Source organism: Elgaria multicarinata, chromosome 4 (genome assembly GCF_023053635.1).
Source record: "Elgaria multicarinata webbii isolate HBS135686 ecotype San Diego chromosome 4, rElgMul1.1.pri, whole genome shotgun sequence".
In the NCBI taxonomy this organism is placed as follows: Eukaryota; Metazoa; Chordata; class Lepidosauria; order Squamata; family Anguidae; genus Elgaria; species Elgaria multicarinata.
The window spans coordinates 38,844,138-38,861,659 of NC_086174.1; the positions used below are offsets into that span (position 1 = coordinate 38,844,138).

A 17,522-nucleotide genomic window follows, 5' to 3' on the forward strand; every position below is an offset into this window, starting at 1 on the left:
CAGCCCAATTCATAATTTTCTCTATTAGTGTTCCTGTTCACATTAAATTCCTTTATATGGAAAAAATATTCATTTTGGCTGCCCTTCTCCCAGTTTAATGCAGAGTTAACTTATGGAACACTTTAACATAAAACCACTGTTGTGAAAAATACAATAAAAAAGCAGCAGGTTTGCTTCTGCCTTGAGAGATGAAAGAACACCAAGCGATTGGAATATAAACAATGGCATCTACTTAGTTCACCAGCTGTTAATAACTATGCCATCACCTTTGGAAATGCCATGCCCTAAGAGGCTACAGCACCCCCCCCAAAAAAAAAGGTACCAGGCACAAAGAGCAGCTATAGAACAAGCAACAGAAGTGGTCTTGTGTTTGCCCAGGGTATCACACCTGCATAGCTATGTGCATCAGCATATTTTTTCTAGCAACTGCAAACACCAACACCTGCATCATGACACCATGTGGCACAACCTTACAGAGAAGGGGTGTGGTAGCAGCAAAGGTGGGACAACCCACCTATTAAGGAAGTACCATCTGGTAGTGAGCAGTATGAGGGGAACAGTGAAGATGAGCAGATGAAAAAATCAGAGCAGTGGAAGGATTCCTAGTGAATGAATGAATTGTGGAAGCCATATGCAGGACTGTTAATGTAGAAGGTGCAGAAGGGTTGTATTTCTTGTTGATCTCACATACATGAACGCTTTCATATGTGAATCATTTTGTCACTGTCACACACACACACTGACAAACTGAAAGAAATGAGCTGTGATTTATATGTAGACAGTCTTTGACTTCCTCCCCTTTAAGTAACAAAGAGCTTTCTCTCACAGGAGGTCTATGGCTACTGTTTGGCAAACTTTGAGTGTTATAGTATAATTTTTAAAAGAAAATGCCCTTTTACAGTTAATAGCATAGCTATTTTAAATCTACCAGGCACACAACAGTAGCAAGCAAAACAAGGTGTGGGAAAAACCAATGCTCAAACGGGAAATTGCAAATATAGTCAGTAGGGGGATCTTACACAACCCAATGTCATCAAAGTTATATTTTAAGGGATACAAGCTAGAATCACATGCCTGGTATTTAATATTGTCCATCATACTCCCCATTATCCTTAAGTCTTAAGTCTGCAACTTTACTGTATTCTTCTTTCTCTTATATTTTCCACATAAATCTGTAATTTGCCGCCTTCCTGATGTTATTCTGTCAAGATTCCCTCATGTCCCTCTCTATACTTGGGTGTGAACGTAATCACAGGTTCCATTTCATTAATGGAATCTGTAACTCTATTTATTGTAATTTATGTATTTCCAATTTAAACCCAGAGCTTTTTATGATCAAGCATTTATGCTTCCAAATAATGTAAATGGCATTGGGTTGGATCCAATGCTGGTCATTCACTGGCAGAACAGAAACTGCTAGTGAAATAGAGTTCTCTTCTCCAATGCAGCTCCCCAAATCTGCTCCAGGGACTGGGGGACCTTCTGGAGCAGATCTGGGATATGCACAGGGGATTCCAGGTGTGACACGAGGGCAAGGGAAATCCTGTTGCGCCAGTAGAGGTCCACTTGTGCAACATTGGACCCAATCCATAAGAAGCTTGTTTCCAGAGCTGTTTTGATAGCAGTGAAACTTGACAAAGCAGCATGGTAAACTACCTTTGCATTATATCCAACAAGTCAGCAAAGAAAGAGGATGGAAGCTAATGGATTAAAAGTAGGAAATGAATTCTGAAGATTTGAATGAAGCAAAAAGCACACACTAGTGTTTGGGCAAAATCTATGGTTTGGGGTGTTGTGTAGTTTGTATATCCATTCTATGGTATAGGGAAGCTGAATGGATAGAATCAAAACTGAAAAGCAAATTCAAGACGAAAAAGTAGTATTCATTTCTACTCTGAGCACATTTTGTTACATTCTTAGTGGAGGTAGCACTTTTAAAATGCTATGAATTTAGAAGGGTAAGAGATTACAGTAAAGAGTCTGTTCTCCCTCCCCCCAAATATGACATCAAGTTTCACAAGCAATAGCAGCAGCATGTATATATTGCAATTTTATTTCATCTGCTCAAACAAAACAAAGTTAGCATTTTAAGAAATTTTAAAATGACACAATATGGTAAAAATAGCAGAGAATTAACTGAAAAACTCAAAAGGAGGTAAAACTAAATGCATGAAAATTCAACATTCATTAGTGTTTCATCTTCAGTTTTGATTGACACATGATGCTTGCAAACTTTTTGAACAATGAACTTTGTTTCATGACAACTCTGAAGAGATTTCAGCACCAGCACTAAGATTTGTACATTCAGTTTGTATGCAATTGACTTGTTAGCCACTTGTGTATGGATAGGACAGATTATCACAGATCAGATCACAGTGTTGAGGAAAGCAATACCTTCCTGGAATTAAAAGTGATCCCCTAAACCATATTCAGCTTAAGGCATCCGCTGTACAAAAGCACAGGAACCATCATAACATTTTTTTTAAAGAACAGTAATTAAAATAACCTGTAGCTAATTTTAATTACAGGAATATCTGGCAATGGCATAGCTGTCAATACAACAGCCTGAATTTACAGTTTAACTAAAACTGGATTTCCTGGAGTGGTCCAAGTCAGGATCACATACCTATGCATGTAGAAAGAGTACGAAGACCTCTGTTTCTTTTTCCTTTTACACAGAAATCATGTTAACTTTAGACCAAGGCACAAAACGTTTAGTGCATTAACCAATTTCGTTCAAAATCTACTAACTCAATTTTCTTACCTTTGGACCACTTACACCTATAACATTCTGCTAGACTATCTCTGAATTTTCTTTACAAACAAAATCAAACATGATTTCTGACAAGAGTAAGCATTTAAGGTTATACCGTTTAAACGAGTTATTTTTGAAAAGATGAAAATGCCTCCTCTTAATTTGGGAGCAACATTTCTTTGCCTTGAGATTTAAATGCCTTCAACTAATGCATGCAGAGAGATTTTTTTTAAAGTAACAACTGATTTGGGGTTATAGTTTATATGCCATATATCTGTTTTACAGAAATAGGGGGAATAGAGGATTCCTTCACTCAAACCTGTAAGCAGCAATAAGAGTTGTTCATTTGCTTTGGTGTCCAACAATTGGGAGTATATGCTAACTAAAGCCTGCCTGTGAACTAAACTGCATGGAACTAGAGAATCTAAGGGAAAAAAAGTAATTATGTCCAAAACCACAAGTTATTTTCAAATCAGCAGAGCTCACAAAATAAATATGGCACTATTTTAGCATGGGGAATTTAAGATACATTGGGATGTATAGATTTTGTTGCACATTATTTGCCAAATCACAACATGTAAATTGAAGGATTATACACACTAACTTTGTAAAAGTCTGCATTGGCTATTTTAATAAAAAATTAGAAAATGGGTTAAGAGTTGAAACTTCCATCTTCCTAAAAACATACTGATGCCACCACTAGTCTTAAGACTTTTTCCATCTTGTGGCTTTGTGCGTCAGTGTTTGTTTGTTAACTACTTAGGTTCAATGCATGATTATAGGAGCAGGAGCAAGCGGTAGGATCATGTGCTCTCTTTACCCACCTCGTTCTCTGGTGTGAATTCTTCCCATTGGTCTTAAGCATGGTTACAGACTACATTGATATCAATGGTTTTTCAAATCCACCTCATTAAGGTTAAGGTTAATGACGATGTAAACCTTTACCACTGTTTTGGGAGGGAGCAGGAAGAATCTATGCTGGGAATGGGATAGGGGTGGGGGAAGAGCATGTGATCTCATGGCCTGCTCTCAATCAGTTATACTTAACCTGGGATTAAAGGTTTGGGATCATAAAATTTGCACTGATTAACGTTTTAAACCCCTAATTAAACAAGAACTTGCTTCAATACACAGTGCAAGTATTTGTTTTGGAAAGAACACTATTACTTTTTTTTTATAATGCCTCTTTTAAAAATCACCTCTAAGAATAAACATGATGCTTAATGCTTAACATTATGTTAAGAAAAGAAGCAAAACCAATTGGGGTTTCCAGAACTGTTACTGAAGCATAATTAAGTTTGAAATACAAATGAAATGATACAAAAAGTATTAAGTACCTGGTTCTATTTAACATGGTTACTGATAAGTCACAACATTTTCCTTATTATTACACATGCATGCAATATAAGGAAAAATAGTGCAGCATTAATACAAATCTTTAAATAAAAAAGTCACCCCTATTCCCAACCCTACACCTCCCAAGTTTTGCCTGGGCATTAACTAGGCCTTACTGTAAAAAGGCTACTTAATATTTGTGGCATGCAAGGATGTTTTAAATTAAAAAGCCAACTCTGTGGTTGTGTTATATTACAAAAATGTCTACATGCATAAATCTTAAAAGCTCAAAAACTATGGTAAATCTATAACAATCTAACAATTTACATTTGACCATTGATTTGTATTTCTGGAGAAGTCTTAGATTTGGTAAAGCATAACATTTTAGGAAGGCATCTACATCTTTATTCTCTGGATAGCGTTTGCATTTTTCTCTATAAAACTGCATGAAGGCTAACGAGAGAGGCTTCCGATTGTAAGATTCCAAAACTCGATATACCATCACATTCTAGATCTCTCATTTCAACAGTATTGTGTTTTACAGCACTCTCCTATCTGTTCTTTATTTTGTGAACCAAAGTCATGTTTGATCTTTAATTCATTGAAATACCCAATATGATAGGAAGACTAACCTGAGATACATTTGTACAACAGTATAACTCGCTAAATCCTTCCTTCATAAGAAAAACCTCTCTGAAAAGCCTTCCAAGCTTTTCCTCTTTTTTTTGTCTCTTAATGAACTGTGAATGTGCAGCTTCATCTTGGTATGAAAAAACATTTCAATGCACTGTGATCTTGTCTGACAGGTATAGGATTTTCTGCATAACTTGTTACCACAACTTAAGACTATTTTCCACCCTGCTGAAAAGTCAGAAAACAGTAGCAAAGGGAAAGGGTATCAGCATAGTGAGGTCTGAGAGTTTTCAGAATCTTGCTTTCCCCTTCTTCCAAGTGTATTTTCCATTGTCTTCTAACAGCTCACAAAATGTGGTTGATTTTGTGCCAAGACCAGTGGTCACAACGGCTTAGTCCTTGTCTTTCTACGCTGTATTCGACTTGCCCAGTTCTTGCCGGATTGCTAATTTAAAGAGAAAAACAAGCTGTTTAACTGCTGCAATGCCAGAAAAGAGAAACCATGATTTCATATTTTGAGGAAACTTGTCTATTGAGACAGCACCCATTATACTACTACATTTTAATGTGGGATTTATAATTACCTGCTCAAAAATTTACAGACCAAATTAGAGCTGGAAGTGGTCAGGCTGTAGAATATTTCTTCACAAATATTTGTCCCATGGAATATATATATTTATTTATTACATTTCTATACTACAAATTCATACTTAAAATGTTGAAATAAGTTACAGGTTCAAATACTCACCATCGATTAATTCTTCTTTTAGTTTTGTTAATTCCTTTCTCATTTCCTCTAAAATATCCTATGGTACCAGAACAGACTTAAGTTAAAACTTTTGCCCAACAGAATTCAAAAGATGTCAAATATGAATAAAAGTTAACATGATTACTCTTTAACTCAGGGGTGGGGAAGCTGTTTTAGCACAACAGCCGATTTGGTTCTGGGCAACCATATCGGGGGCTACATGCCAGCAGTAGGTGGGGGCCACCCCTCGACTGATATGCAACCCAAGACCCCATTCACATACACACCCACACCCTGCTTAACCTGCTGCAATTAGGCTTTTAAAAACTTCCAATGAATACCTTTTTTAAAAAAATTGAGGCTTCTTAAAAGCCTGATTGCAGTGAGGAAGGTTAGCACTTCCTTCCCCAGATGCACCTCCCCCTGAAAATGCACCCATGCTGTAATTAGACTTTTAAAAGCCTCATGTGTCAACAATGGAGGGTTTTAAAAAGCCTCACTTGTCCTACAGAGGGACTGGCTTGTTTTCCTCCAGTTCCACTTTTTGAATTTGAGCTAAATCAAGCAAGCAAGCAAAAGAAAAGCTTTAAAGCCTTGTTATCACTTTATTCGCTTGCTAGAGCCAGGTCTAGTTGTCATAATGACCATAGCAATGCTTGCTCTTCGCAGTATTGGTATTTTTGGGAGCCCCCTTTTCATATGTGTTTTCCCAGTAATGCAGGTTTACAGGGGAGGAAGAACTCTGTGTCATGGGTTTTCATGCAGTCATGGAGTGAAAAGACATGAGGACACAGCGCCATAGCTTCTCTCTGATGCTGTCCACTCTTTGGAATATGCTCTCATTGCACTTGTGTCAGCATTTTGATGTCTGGTAAAGTATTTAGAATCATAGGAACTGGAAGGAACCTTCTGAGGACATCTAATCCAACCAATGAAGGGTGCAACTGTAGCATCCCTGATAGATGGCTTTCCAGCTTCTGCTTAAACACCTGCAGAAGGTGAGTCCGTCACCTCCCAAGGTGGCCTGCTCTATTTTCAAACAGCTCATACTATTAGGAAGTTTTTCCCAAAGTTTAACCAAAATCTGTTTCCCTGTAATTTTCACCTATTAGGTCTAGTCCTACCTTAAGGAACATTAGCTTTTGTTAATGCCTCATTTTGACTACTTCAATGCACTCTATTTCGGCCTGCCCTTGAAGAGTGATTGAAAACTACAGTGAGTGTAAAATGCAGCAGTTATATTGCTTTGCTAACCATAGGACTAGTGTAATATGATTAAGCAAGTGTTTTTTTCATTAAAAATATGTTGGCTGATGGCCAACTTGGATTGGGTTGTTTTAACCGTTGGTGCTTTCTATAGAATGCTTTAAGACTGCATAATTAATGGACCTGTGAGTTTAATAATTTTTTCAAACTTTTTTTTGTAATTTACATTGTTTTTTATCATGTTGTACACTGCTAATTAAGGTGCTGCTTAGGTGACAAAGAATTAAGTATAGAAATAAATGAAATTATCCATAGAAGTATTCAAAGTGTGTAGCATAAGCAATATTAGTATTAGAGCCTGAAGTTCTAAAAGAAAATATTTACCTGTTTCAATCTGTCATAGTCTAGCCCTTCAGACTGAACTCCATTGGTATTGGGTTGCCCAGCGGATGCAGATTTTGGTCTATGAAGGAAAAATGGACATGGTTCAAGATACCTGTTCTACCACATGTTTTTCACCAACAATTCAACTTTTTAGAACAGCTATTGCCTACCAGAATTGTACAAACAAAACCACAAAGTGATGGTAGTGGGGAAACCCAATTATTCTGATTCTTTCTTTAGTAATGATCAGACTGCTTCTATTGCAACTAGAAGCTTGCTTGCTCATACTGCAGAATATCGGGGGGTGGGGGTGCGGCTAGCAGTATTGATCATGAAACATAGAAGCTGCTTTTTAAAAATTTGGAGCAGTTTCTCTCTCACCTTACCACAGTATTAGGGCATCTACAGTATATGTTACCACCACTGATATCAAACAGTTTATCAGAAACTTTAGCAGGCCACAACTTACATCCAGAGAAATTGTTTATATATAGCGTTTTCCAGTGGTGAAATCAATTTTAGCTCCTGTCTTACTGATCTTTGCATTAAATAGCAACTGTTTACTACTTTGTTGCCACAATTTTCGATTTATAATGACCCCATCTGGCTGTAACAGTGGCTTTCAGCAGCAATTCGTGGGTTAATTAATTAACCCACAAATGATGGGGATGCACTCTGGACACAAAGTACTTCCAGTTTCCAACAGCAACCTACGAATGTGGCATTTGTAGGTTGCTTCCGTGACATCCAAACTCTAGCACTTGGGGTTGCATGTGGGTTAAACAAACCCAAGATATCCCAAGAACAAACCATGGGTTAACTTGGAGTTTGTTGTTGGGGTAACTGCTGGGTTGTTTCGCCCCAAAACAACCCAGCGGCCTGGGTTCGGACATCACACTCCACAACTATGAAGGAGCCAATCATGAATTATGGAGTAAAAGTGTAAGAGGTGGGCACACTGCACACTCTCTCCTGCTTGAGCATGACAACTGGTTGTTTAACTGATGGGTTGTTGCTATGTGCAAACAGTCCCCATAAGATGTTTCCTGATAAATTTCCAAATTTTCAATATCAGGACTCGAAGAAAAGGAAAAGCCATTTCTCCCTTTTATTTCCAGACCTTCACATATCCCACTGGATATAATGTATGACCCAAAAACAAAACCTTAGAAGGATAAATCATCAACGGGCTAAAAAAGTATTTTAATCCTTCCCTTCTCCAAGAATAGTGTAATACATTCCTCTATTTAAATCCATAAAATACTAAACAGATTTGACTTAAAGTCTAAAAACCTTTATGTTATCCTATTCTAGTTATTTGTGGGAATTTAGTATATCCTTTGTAAGCAAGAGACAAATACCTTGAGATAATGGGTGACTTGCTTCCATTCATTGTATTTGTTCTTTCCCAAGGCTTTCTGGTTAGTTCTGAAAGCAATGAAATCACTGGATGTTAGAATTACATACACTGAGTGATGCTTTTGAATAAATGAACAAGCATATGAAGAGGATTATGTTTTATATGACCATGATGATTTTAGATGCCACAATAAAATCTTGTTTTATTCACCATGGTTAAAGCCATGGTTTAATGTGTCTTCTGAACACAGCCCAGCTTTCTGGCTTAACCACCATGGTTAAAGCAATGGTTTAAGGTGTCTTCTGAATGGGGCCTCTGTTGTCTACTGAGTGTTCATGCCTTATCCCAAATAATGTATTGCCATTTAAAGAGATGGCACTGAACTGAAGGACTGGAAGAAAGGAAGAGTTAAAAAGGGGGCCTATGCGTGTATAAGGCAAGGGATGACACCCACCGGGGTGGATGATTAGATGCAAATGGAAGCTTTAGTCCAGCTTCATGGACATGCAAAGCAGTGTGAAAGCCTACTAATGTTTTATAATTAAGATTTCAAATATTAAATTAATATTTTCAAACTAAGGACTTTGATTGATACACATTTACAGTAAGTAAAAGCATCCAGGTAAAATTTATATTTTGCTTTCTCTAACCAGAAGTGGGGTCTGCATATAGACTCAAAATTGTTACTATCATACAGATTCTTAGAGAAGTTAAGTGAAGCTTAAAAAAACATATTGAGTGAAAAAAAATGAAATTTCAGTGTAATTAGTTACCACAAATATGCTTCACATTAGGACACTGAGCACACATAATTTGGGTCAATTATGAGAACTTCACAATATACACAACTTACCAGGTGTGCTTGTTGAAGGAGGCTTAGAAGCTGAAGGCTCTGGTTCTTCCTATTTAAATGTTATTAAAACATACAGTAACTATACAATTCTGATCAAATTCACTCAAGACAGTCACAGGCACAAAATTTTCAGAAGCAACATGGAATTAACTGACCCAATATTTCAAGCTACTCTGATCAGATTTGGAACTAAAGTTGTATTTTCCATTATGGCATATCATAAACCTTATAAACTGGTCACATGTTTATATTATGCCAATTAATTTATCAACTTACATTTTTTTCTTCTTTTGGTTCTGCTTCCGACGATCCCTTCTCAGCAATCCTTCTCCTTCAAGTAGGGACAAAAATGCACTCATTTACTTCTTGGCTAACACTCTTTGCTAATCACTCCTTCCTAATTTGAAAACTTTCTTCCATTGAAGAATTGAAGAGCCATGAATAAACAAATGGCACTCAACATTCAACTGTAAGCATTTAGTAATCAAGAATATCAAGCAAATCTATTAATTACAAACAACGCAAAGTGCTGTTGCAAATGTAGAGGCTCTGGGGAACTTTTATGGTTTTTTTTACATACGTAGAAAACATTGTGTACATTGAAAATGTGCTTACATCATGCGAGTGTCATACAGATACACATGCCAGGGAACTAACAAACAGCACCATTTCTTATTCACTATGTGAACCGCCCAGAGAGCTTCGGCTTTTGAGCGGTATAAAAATGCAATAAATAATAATAATAACAACAGCAACAACAACGGTGGGAAATGCACACTTGTTAAACACATAAGTAGTTTAAGATCTGAATCTCCTACAAAGCCTATGTAAAAATAAAATTATTGTCTTACCTTCTTGCCAGCAGTGCACTCATTTCTTCCATTAACCCACTTCCTCCAAGGGGAAGTGGCCCATTTCCACGACCAGTATCTGTTTTAGGTGAAGCAGAGCTGGTTCCTCCACTTGGACTAGAAGACTCTTCATTCTATAATTAGAAATGTACAAAGGTAATGAAATGTGGAAATTGACTGAGGGAACCATATTCATGCAGGGCAGCAAATCATGTATTGTGTCTGAATAGCCTAGGAACAATTCAAAGTACTTGAATAATCATCCTAAATTTGCCCCAGAAAAAGCGTAACCATAGACTGATATTGGGCTGCATCTGAATATTAGATTACAGTTAATTCTTATGTATAGGCATTTTGAAGATACTTTGATCACTATTCCAGGCATTCCTTACAACAACAAACCTGAGCAGATGAAGGCTAATTAAAAAGTTAAATGAAGATTAAAAAACTGACATTGTACTTACCCGTGATACTTTTCTGAGTTTGGCTCCAGCAAGAGCAGCTGCGAGTCCTGTTAGGGGACGGTGGTCTTCAAACATCAATCCCATGGAAAAACCAGTGGTGGGGAGAGGAGGGGGAGGGGGAGGAGGAGGAACCTGATTAGGAAGGGGGGGAGGAGGCGGAGGTGGGGGAGGCCCTGATGGTGGAAGAGGAGGTGGTGGAGGTGGCCCAGGAGGAGGAGGGACTGCTGGTGGGGACTGGACCGGGCCAGGTGGAAGAGGTGGTGGGGGTGGAGGTGCAGGTGGTCCTTGAATAACACCTAATTAAAAAACAAACAAACATGCACACAAAAACCAAATGCAAAAATTATGATATGAAATGAACACTGTCAGGAAATCAATTCTATACTACTTTAAAGAAAAACTACATGGATTTCTATTTCAAGAGAAAATTTGCCTCAATATGATTTCAGAAAAATAATCTCCAGTTTTAATACACTTTCTTCAAGGAGTAATGAACGAACAAGACAGCTTGAAGAAAAGTAAGTCTGAAAAGTTCTAAAAAGAAAACAGCATTGCTGAAAACAAAATTCATTCCAACTGTTAGAAAAGTTTGGTACTGGCAAGCCGGTACACTGCATACCAAGAAAATGCCAAAACCCAACTGTATCCCACTTACAGTTGTATCCCAACTGTAAGCCTAAAATTCACATCCATTTTTATCAGGTCCTCAATTCCACCAATTTAGGAAAGTTTTAAGTAGAAAAGAACAAGAACATACAGTTGCATCTCATGCCTGTGCATTTTTCAGATGTATTAATAAAGCAAACATTAGTGAGTTAGAAATTTTAAAATGCTGATGGAACAAGTAGTTTTCCCCACAGCCTGGATAATGCAAAAAGTGCTATGTGTGTTATGTTTTTGTTTTTAAAGCACGTATAATGGTTGCTCATGACCACAGACATGGTTGTGCCTATAAATGTAGGCTCAATTCCAACTATAGTGGTGGAACACCACAAGTCAAGAAGGAGTTGCCTACTCTGGAACCATGACTTATCTGAAACTTATCAAGAAACTCCCTTATACATTTATCTCTAACTTAGAGAAAGATGATAAGGATCAGCTGAATTTCTTACAAACCTTATTTACAACACATTAGATAAGTCGGACCCCTAGAAGTTTCAGCTAAACATATTAAACAAGTGGAACAGCAGAAACTTATATTTGGATACAAATACACATTGAATTAAAATATTTTACCATGGAAATATAGCATCGTAACAAAAAAATATCAGCAAGGCATTCTGAATATTTTATAGAGGAATATTAAACTGATAAAAGCCTGATTCATAATCAAAATTTTCCATTTAACTTAGAGTTTACAACCATACTTATTTCCAATGAGCGCCCCCGCACATGAAAACAACAACATCAACAACCCTCTAGCAAAACTCATTCAGCAAATAGGCAAACTGTTCTTGCTAAATAAATAAATCTGAGTATACACTGTTAAATTTGACTGGAAAACACCTCTAACAGCATCTTGTCAAACGTTTGTTGGGGATATTATGATCACTGCAGCTTTCAAACTGTTAATTCTTCAGGATAAATCAAGTTTCAGATGCAAATTAGTTTTGAGTGCATTCCTGATTAGTTAATTAGTAGCAATAACAGAAACCTTACCCTGCTGGGACGGAGATTCAACCGGCTGAGAGGCTGTCTGCAAGACTGGCTCAGAAGCAGAGGAGTCTCCCAGCACAGAGTTTAGAGAGTTCTCAACAGAGGCAGGGGGAGCTGCAGAGGGAGAAGGGAGAACACTAGGCTTGGATGAGGGAGCCGAGGCATTAGGGGAGCTTGGAGAAGAAGCTTGAGGTCCAGAGAACGAGAGAGGCTGAAAGGAAGCTGGTGGCGGCGGCGTTGGACCCGAGGTAGGCGGCGAAGGAACTGGATAATTTGCCAATTCCGGAAGACCATTAGGCGCAGTAGGAGATGGTGTCATTTGGGATAATTGAGCAGTAACAGGAATTGGGAGAACAGGCTTTGGGCCAGTGGCTTTGCCTGGGGGGCTGCTAATCATTACAGGAGGAGAAGGAGGAAGAGGTGCAAAACTAGAAGCAGACCAAGTAGTGGACTTGGTACTTGGGGGCAAAGATGCAGGGGGGTTCACAGGGGAAGGTGGTCGAGAATTTTTGTTTACTGGACGAGGAACTGTGGCATAATGGGGAAGAACAGGGTGAAAGGCTGAGCCCAAAGATGTAGCAAAACGTGATGCAGAGTGTCTAAGTGGTGGTGTAGGGGGAGAGGAAACTGACTGTGCAGAAGTCACTATAGCATAATCCGGAGTAGAGTCTAACATTGCTTTAGCATATGAAGGAGGTGGTGCTGAAGGAGGCTGGCAACTGGAGTATTCAGGAAGTGAAGTACTATACTGGGAGTTGTCGTAAGATGGAGCTGGACAGAAGATGGAAAGCAGCAGCAAAGGCAGGATAAAAGAGGAGAGAGAGAGAGAGAGAAAAAGGGAGCTAATGAAGCAACAAAACCAGCATTCAAACAAAATTTATAAACGTAGACTATAGTTAGTACCAGAGGATTAGGCACAAGTAAATTACTGTTAGAATTTATACACTATCAACAGAAGCTTCCAACTTTGCCATATATATTTGTGCCAATATTTCAATTTACAAGCACATTCTGGAAATGAAAAAACTCCACTACAGAATAAGCTCTCAAAAGGTAATCAGCAAAATCAATTGGCTAGAATCATGTGTAGTGATTTCAACTGCTTTTTTTTCTTTAAAGAGACTAAAAAAGCACTTCAGTATATGAACAGTGCTATCCTATGCATGGCTACTCAGAAGTAAGCCCACTGACTTCAATGGGACTTACTCTCATTTAGGTAAGCATAAGATTGCAACCTAAATCTCAAACTTCCTCTGTACTATGGTGTAAAGAAAGAAGATACTTTGTTCTAAACAGGAATTACAATGATGAGAACTTCAAAAAATCTTCCTCAAGCAATTGACTTATACAGGAGTTTCTACTTTACAGGTTGTTTTGCCTGCTTGCTTGTATCAATGTAAGAACTGTCTTTAGGTTACAAGGCAGGACCTAGGTTATTGAACAGTGAAAGGTAATTTGCTCTTTTAGGCAACTGATTTACTACATATGACTTATGTGTGTGGATAGACAGGCCAGGAAAAAATTGTAGGCTAACAACTTGTGTGGATTTACTTGAACAAATTAAGTTAATTTTTTTACTACAATGTGATACAAGAGCTTTTATACAGCTACAGGATAATGGCAACATATTTTGATTGTGTTTGGATTATGAAAATGAGCCCAGCTTCCTCCTTTGTGTGCTCTGTCCACTCCATTTCTCTTCTAGCACAGCTACAAGGAGATCAGAAGCTTCCCCTTCCCCTTTAGATTAACTAGAGTTTTTGAACGTCGGCCACACCTTAAACTGTGGTTAATCTGAACTATGTTTAATGAAAACAAGACAGCTTCATAAACAATGGTTTGAAGTTGGTTTGTTTTCACTAACCATAGTTAAGATTAAGTATATCCAGGTTTGGATGACATACAAGCCATGGGTAATCAGAAAATGCAAATGTAAACCAGGGGTGTGCAAGTTGTGACCCTCCAGCTGTTCTGGCCTATAACTCTCACCATCCCTCACTACTAGCTATGCTGTCTAGGTTGATTGGAGTTGAAACCCAAAACATCTAGAAGGCCACAGATTGCCCACCCTGCTCTAAACTATGGTTGAGTGTTAAATTCAAATCAGTCCTTTAAGTTATAACCAACTTGCAATGATTTTGAAAATTCTAGCTTTCACTCAGAAGGATGTCTGTTCCTGAGCCATTGAACTTCACGGAAAAACACCCTTACACCTGCTCAACATCAAAGCGGATAGCTCTGAATGAATACAAAATGGATGATACCACATATCTAAGACAAAATGGCTCAACTTTCTCTCTATATAAAACAAGCAAGTATAAACAACCATGCATCTCGTGGATTTGGTACTATTTTGCCATAGCAAGAACTATTGGTTGGGCCTTTTCTCACTAGGCTTGCTAGAATGGTCTCAGCCTGTATGGTACGTATATTTTAGATATAAATATCTACTCCCTGGAAATAAATAAAAATGTAAAAGTTTTTCAAATTTACAATGCATTATTTTCTCAACAAAAAGTCACAACTCTGCTTTCAAAGAAATACTAAAATACTGACTGAGAACACTGTACAATCTTCGATTCATAGTTTTCTACAGTGACTCATCTAAAATACTATGGACACAACTTGCTAAAAGGTTTAGGTAGGACTTTTCATGCAAAATCTACGTAGTGACATTATTACACTCTCATGCCAGACATGCCATTACACAGACAATTGGCTGTGAATATCAGCACTTCCTCCCAGTTACCAAGTTAGTTGGTAAAGCTGCCAGAGACCTGACTATCAAATTTCTAGTGCTTTTGATTTTAGCTGAAACCATAAAGAACTTATACTGCCTGACCTAAGCAACATTTCTCAGATACATCCAGTTTATTTGAGAATAGCTTCAAATGCCACACAACTCTTCTCCAAGCCCTTGAAAGGAAAAGGACACACATCACCCAAATAACAGATTGAAAGTTGCTACCTAGGTTGCAGGACAGGATGGAGGCGGCTAAGGCCAAGAGAAAAGGGATACACAAGCATAAAAGAGGGCAAGAATAGGAAGCCGGGTGTGGGAAATAAAGCACTTAAACAGAAACACAGGCTAGGGTAAGAGGATGATTTTAGTTCTGGCACTGGGATTAGCGCAAGGAACAGGAGTGTTGACTAGCAGAAATAGAGGTTTACAGACTCATGGGTAGAGTGAACTACCAGGTATTTTGGCATATAGTGAACATTTTACATCTTTTTCCCAAGGGAACTGTATATCTACAGCAGCTCTCAGGTTGCATAACTTGGTATGGAATGCCTAGTGTCATGTTTTCTTCTTTGCATATTTGGCTATTTGCACAACTAGAATTATTTAATGTAGACTGGCTAGTAGAATATTCTTCCAGTGAATCCAGGAAGTCTCCACTTACATTAGTGAGCATTAATTCTAGCTGATCAGAAAAAACTTGTGGAAAATAAAGCTTCAGTTAAAGGCTTAGAATGCAATACACTCAAATTGGGTTTCAGTACTTACAAGGAGCAACTTTCGCAATTACTGAAAGTAGTTACAAGGTGCAACTTTCGCAATTAGCTTCCCCAAGTCCTTCATTTCCATATACTTTGTATCCCATGGTGTTCCATATTACAATCTACGCTATCTAATCCCTGCTAAAAATCTTCAGAGAAAATGTAGATTTGTAATGAACACAGTATGGGAGTTGCATTATTTCTCACTCACACACATGTATGTTCACTGGCATATCTCAGTCAAGCTGGGGAATCCTGTGTAGTGTACATATAAGTATACACAGAAATTTAATTGCTTCTTCTCCAGAACATACATACAAGCTGAAACTACAACATGAAAGGGAGTCCAGGATGCTAGTGTCCCCAGTTCAACTGCCCTCTTCAGAGAAGTCAATGGCTACTACTGACTTCATGGAGCTGCAATTGGGAATAATCTTTACCTTTTCCTTTAGAGGAAAAAGAAGTGTTAATTTACTCTCATCACAAAATCTGTTTTTCTTGAGTAAAAAACACCAGACTACTTAATAAACAAAGTGCCTGTTTTCTAATGAATGTTAAGTAACCACTTCTTCAGTTGGACAAAAAATCCAAATGCATTTTCAATGAAAGCTCAAAGACATAACTATCACCCCGCCCCACACACACTTTGTATTCGGAAATATATTAAGTTTAGTTGCTGGGAATAACTCCAACACTCCTGCATTCTTGGAAATAATTTGTAGGCAAACAGGAAATAAACAATTTTAACCTTTGATTACTATTGATCAATTCCATCATACTTCACACCTAGTACTTTAAATGAGTGTATGAAAATTCTTACCAGCACTTGACAGTGTTCTTTCTCTTTCCCATTCCAGCTGCTCTCTTCCTAGTTGGTCTTGCCGTTCTCTTTCTTGCCTTTCCCATTCCAATCTCTCCCGCTCTTGTCTTTCTCTTTCTAGGCGTTCTTGCCGCTCCCTCTCCTGCCGCTCCCTCTCCAGTTGCTCCTGTTCTAACCGCTCTCGTTCCAGTCTTTCCTTTTCTAGCCTTTCTCGCTCCAACCTCTCTCGGTCTAGCCGTTCCCGCTCCAGCCTTTCACGTTCCATTCTGTCACGTTCCAGCCTCTCCTTTTCCAACTCCTTTTGTCGTTGTTGCTCCTGCAGCTGTCTACAATGAAGAAAATGGGTAGTGTTAAAATTAAGAATTGAAACCAGAGTAACGGCAACTTGGTCATTAATGTTTAAATAGTGACTCAATAAGCGATATTTAAAAAATTATATCCCACTTTCAGACAATGAATTCAATATTATTTCTTAATTTCATTTCTAGCTTGCCTTTTGGCTCAAAAGCATCCTCAGGGCAGTTTACATAAACAAATACTACTGCAACTTTGTTGAGTTGCTTTTACCCCCTCTGCCACCTGGCATTGCTCTAGAATATTATATCTTTCTTTCCCCAAGAAAGTACAGGTATTTTCATTGTCCAAAGGCAGAGAGGGAGGAGATAGGGTCACCCAATGTGTCTTGGGTGAGTTGCTGAGTGATGGCAGCTGACCGTGAAAATTCTGCAATGCTAGTTTCTTATCTGCATAACAGTCATACAATGATACTCTTTAATAATGATACTCTTGAAAAAGTTTAACAATAACATATTTGCAATTCTAGCTTCATATATAAATTTTGTTCATATTGAATACATTTTGATTTGGGTCTAGTTGGGACACAGTCAATCCATCTTATCTGCACAGCAAGTCACCCTAACATGGCTGACTGCATTCTGTTTCAGAATGCAGCCAGA

The 17,522-nt window shown here is 38.1% G+C and overlaps 1 protein-coding gene across 4 annotated transcripts in view; it reads right to left on the reverse strand.

Annotated features, from left to right (window-relative positions):
• Positions 1 to 3,941: 3,941 nt before the first annotated feature.
• Positions 3,942 to 17,522, reverse strand: part of ENAH (ENAH actin regulator) — a 103,944-nt gene continuing 90,363 nt past the window's right edge. For 2 of the 4 annotated variants that reach the window (XM_063124123.1, XM_063124124.1), the window contains 10 exons: positions 16,567 to 16,892; positions 12,249 to 13,016; positions 10,590 to 10,885; positions 10,126 to 10,259; positions 9,551 to 9,605; positions 9,275 to 9,323; positions 8,423 to 8,489; positions 7,062 to 7,140; positions 5,472 to 5,529; positions 3,942 to 5,168 (listed from right to left, as the gene is read on the reverse strand). In XM_063124123.1, coding sequence (XP_062980193.1) covers positions 5,131 to 5,168; positions 5,472 to 5,529; positions 7,062 to 7,140; positions 8,423 to 8,489; positions 9,275 to 9,323; positions 9,551 to 9,605; positions 10,126 to 10,259; positions 10,590 to 10,885; positions 12,249 to 13,016; positions 16,567 to 16,892 — 1,870 coding nt within the window. In that variant the 3' untranslated portion in view covers positions 3,942 to 5,130. The remainder of the gene's footprint in view (positions 5,169 to 5,471; positions 5,530 to 7,061; positions 7,141 to 8,422; positions 8,490 to 9,274; positions 9,324 to 9,550; positions 9,606 to 10,125; positions 10,260 to 10,589; positions 10,886 to 12,248; positions 13,017 to 16,566; positions 16,893 to 17,522) is intronic. The other 2 variants (XM_063124125.1, XM_063124126.1) reach the window with 2 other exon arrangements.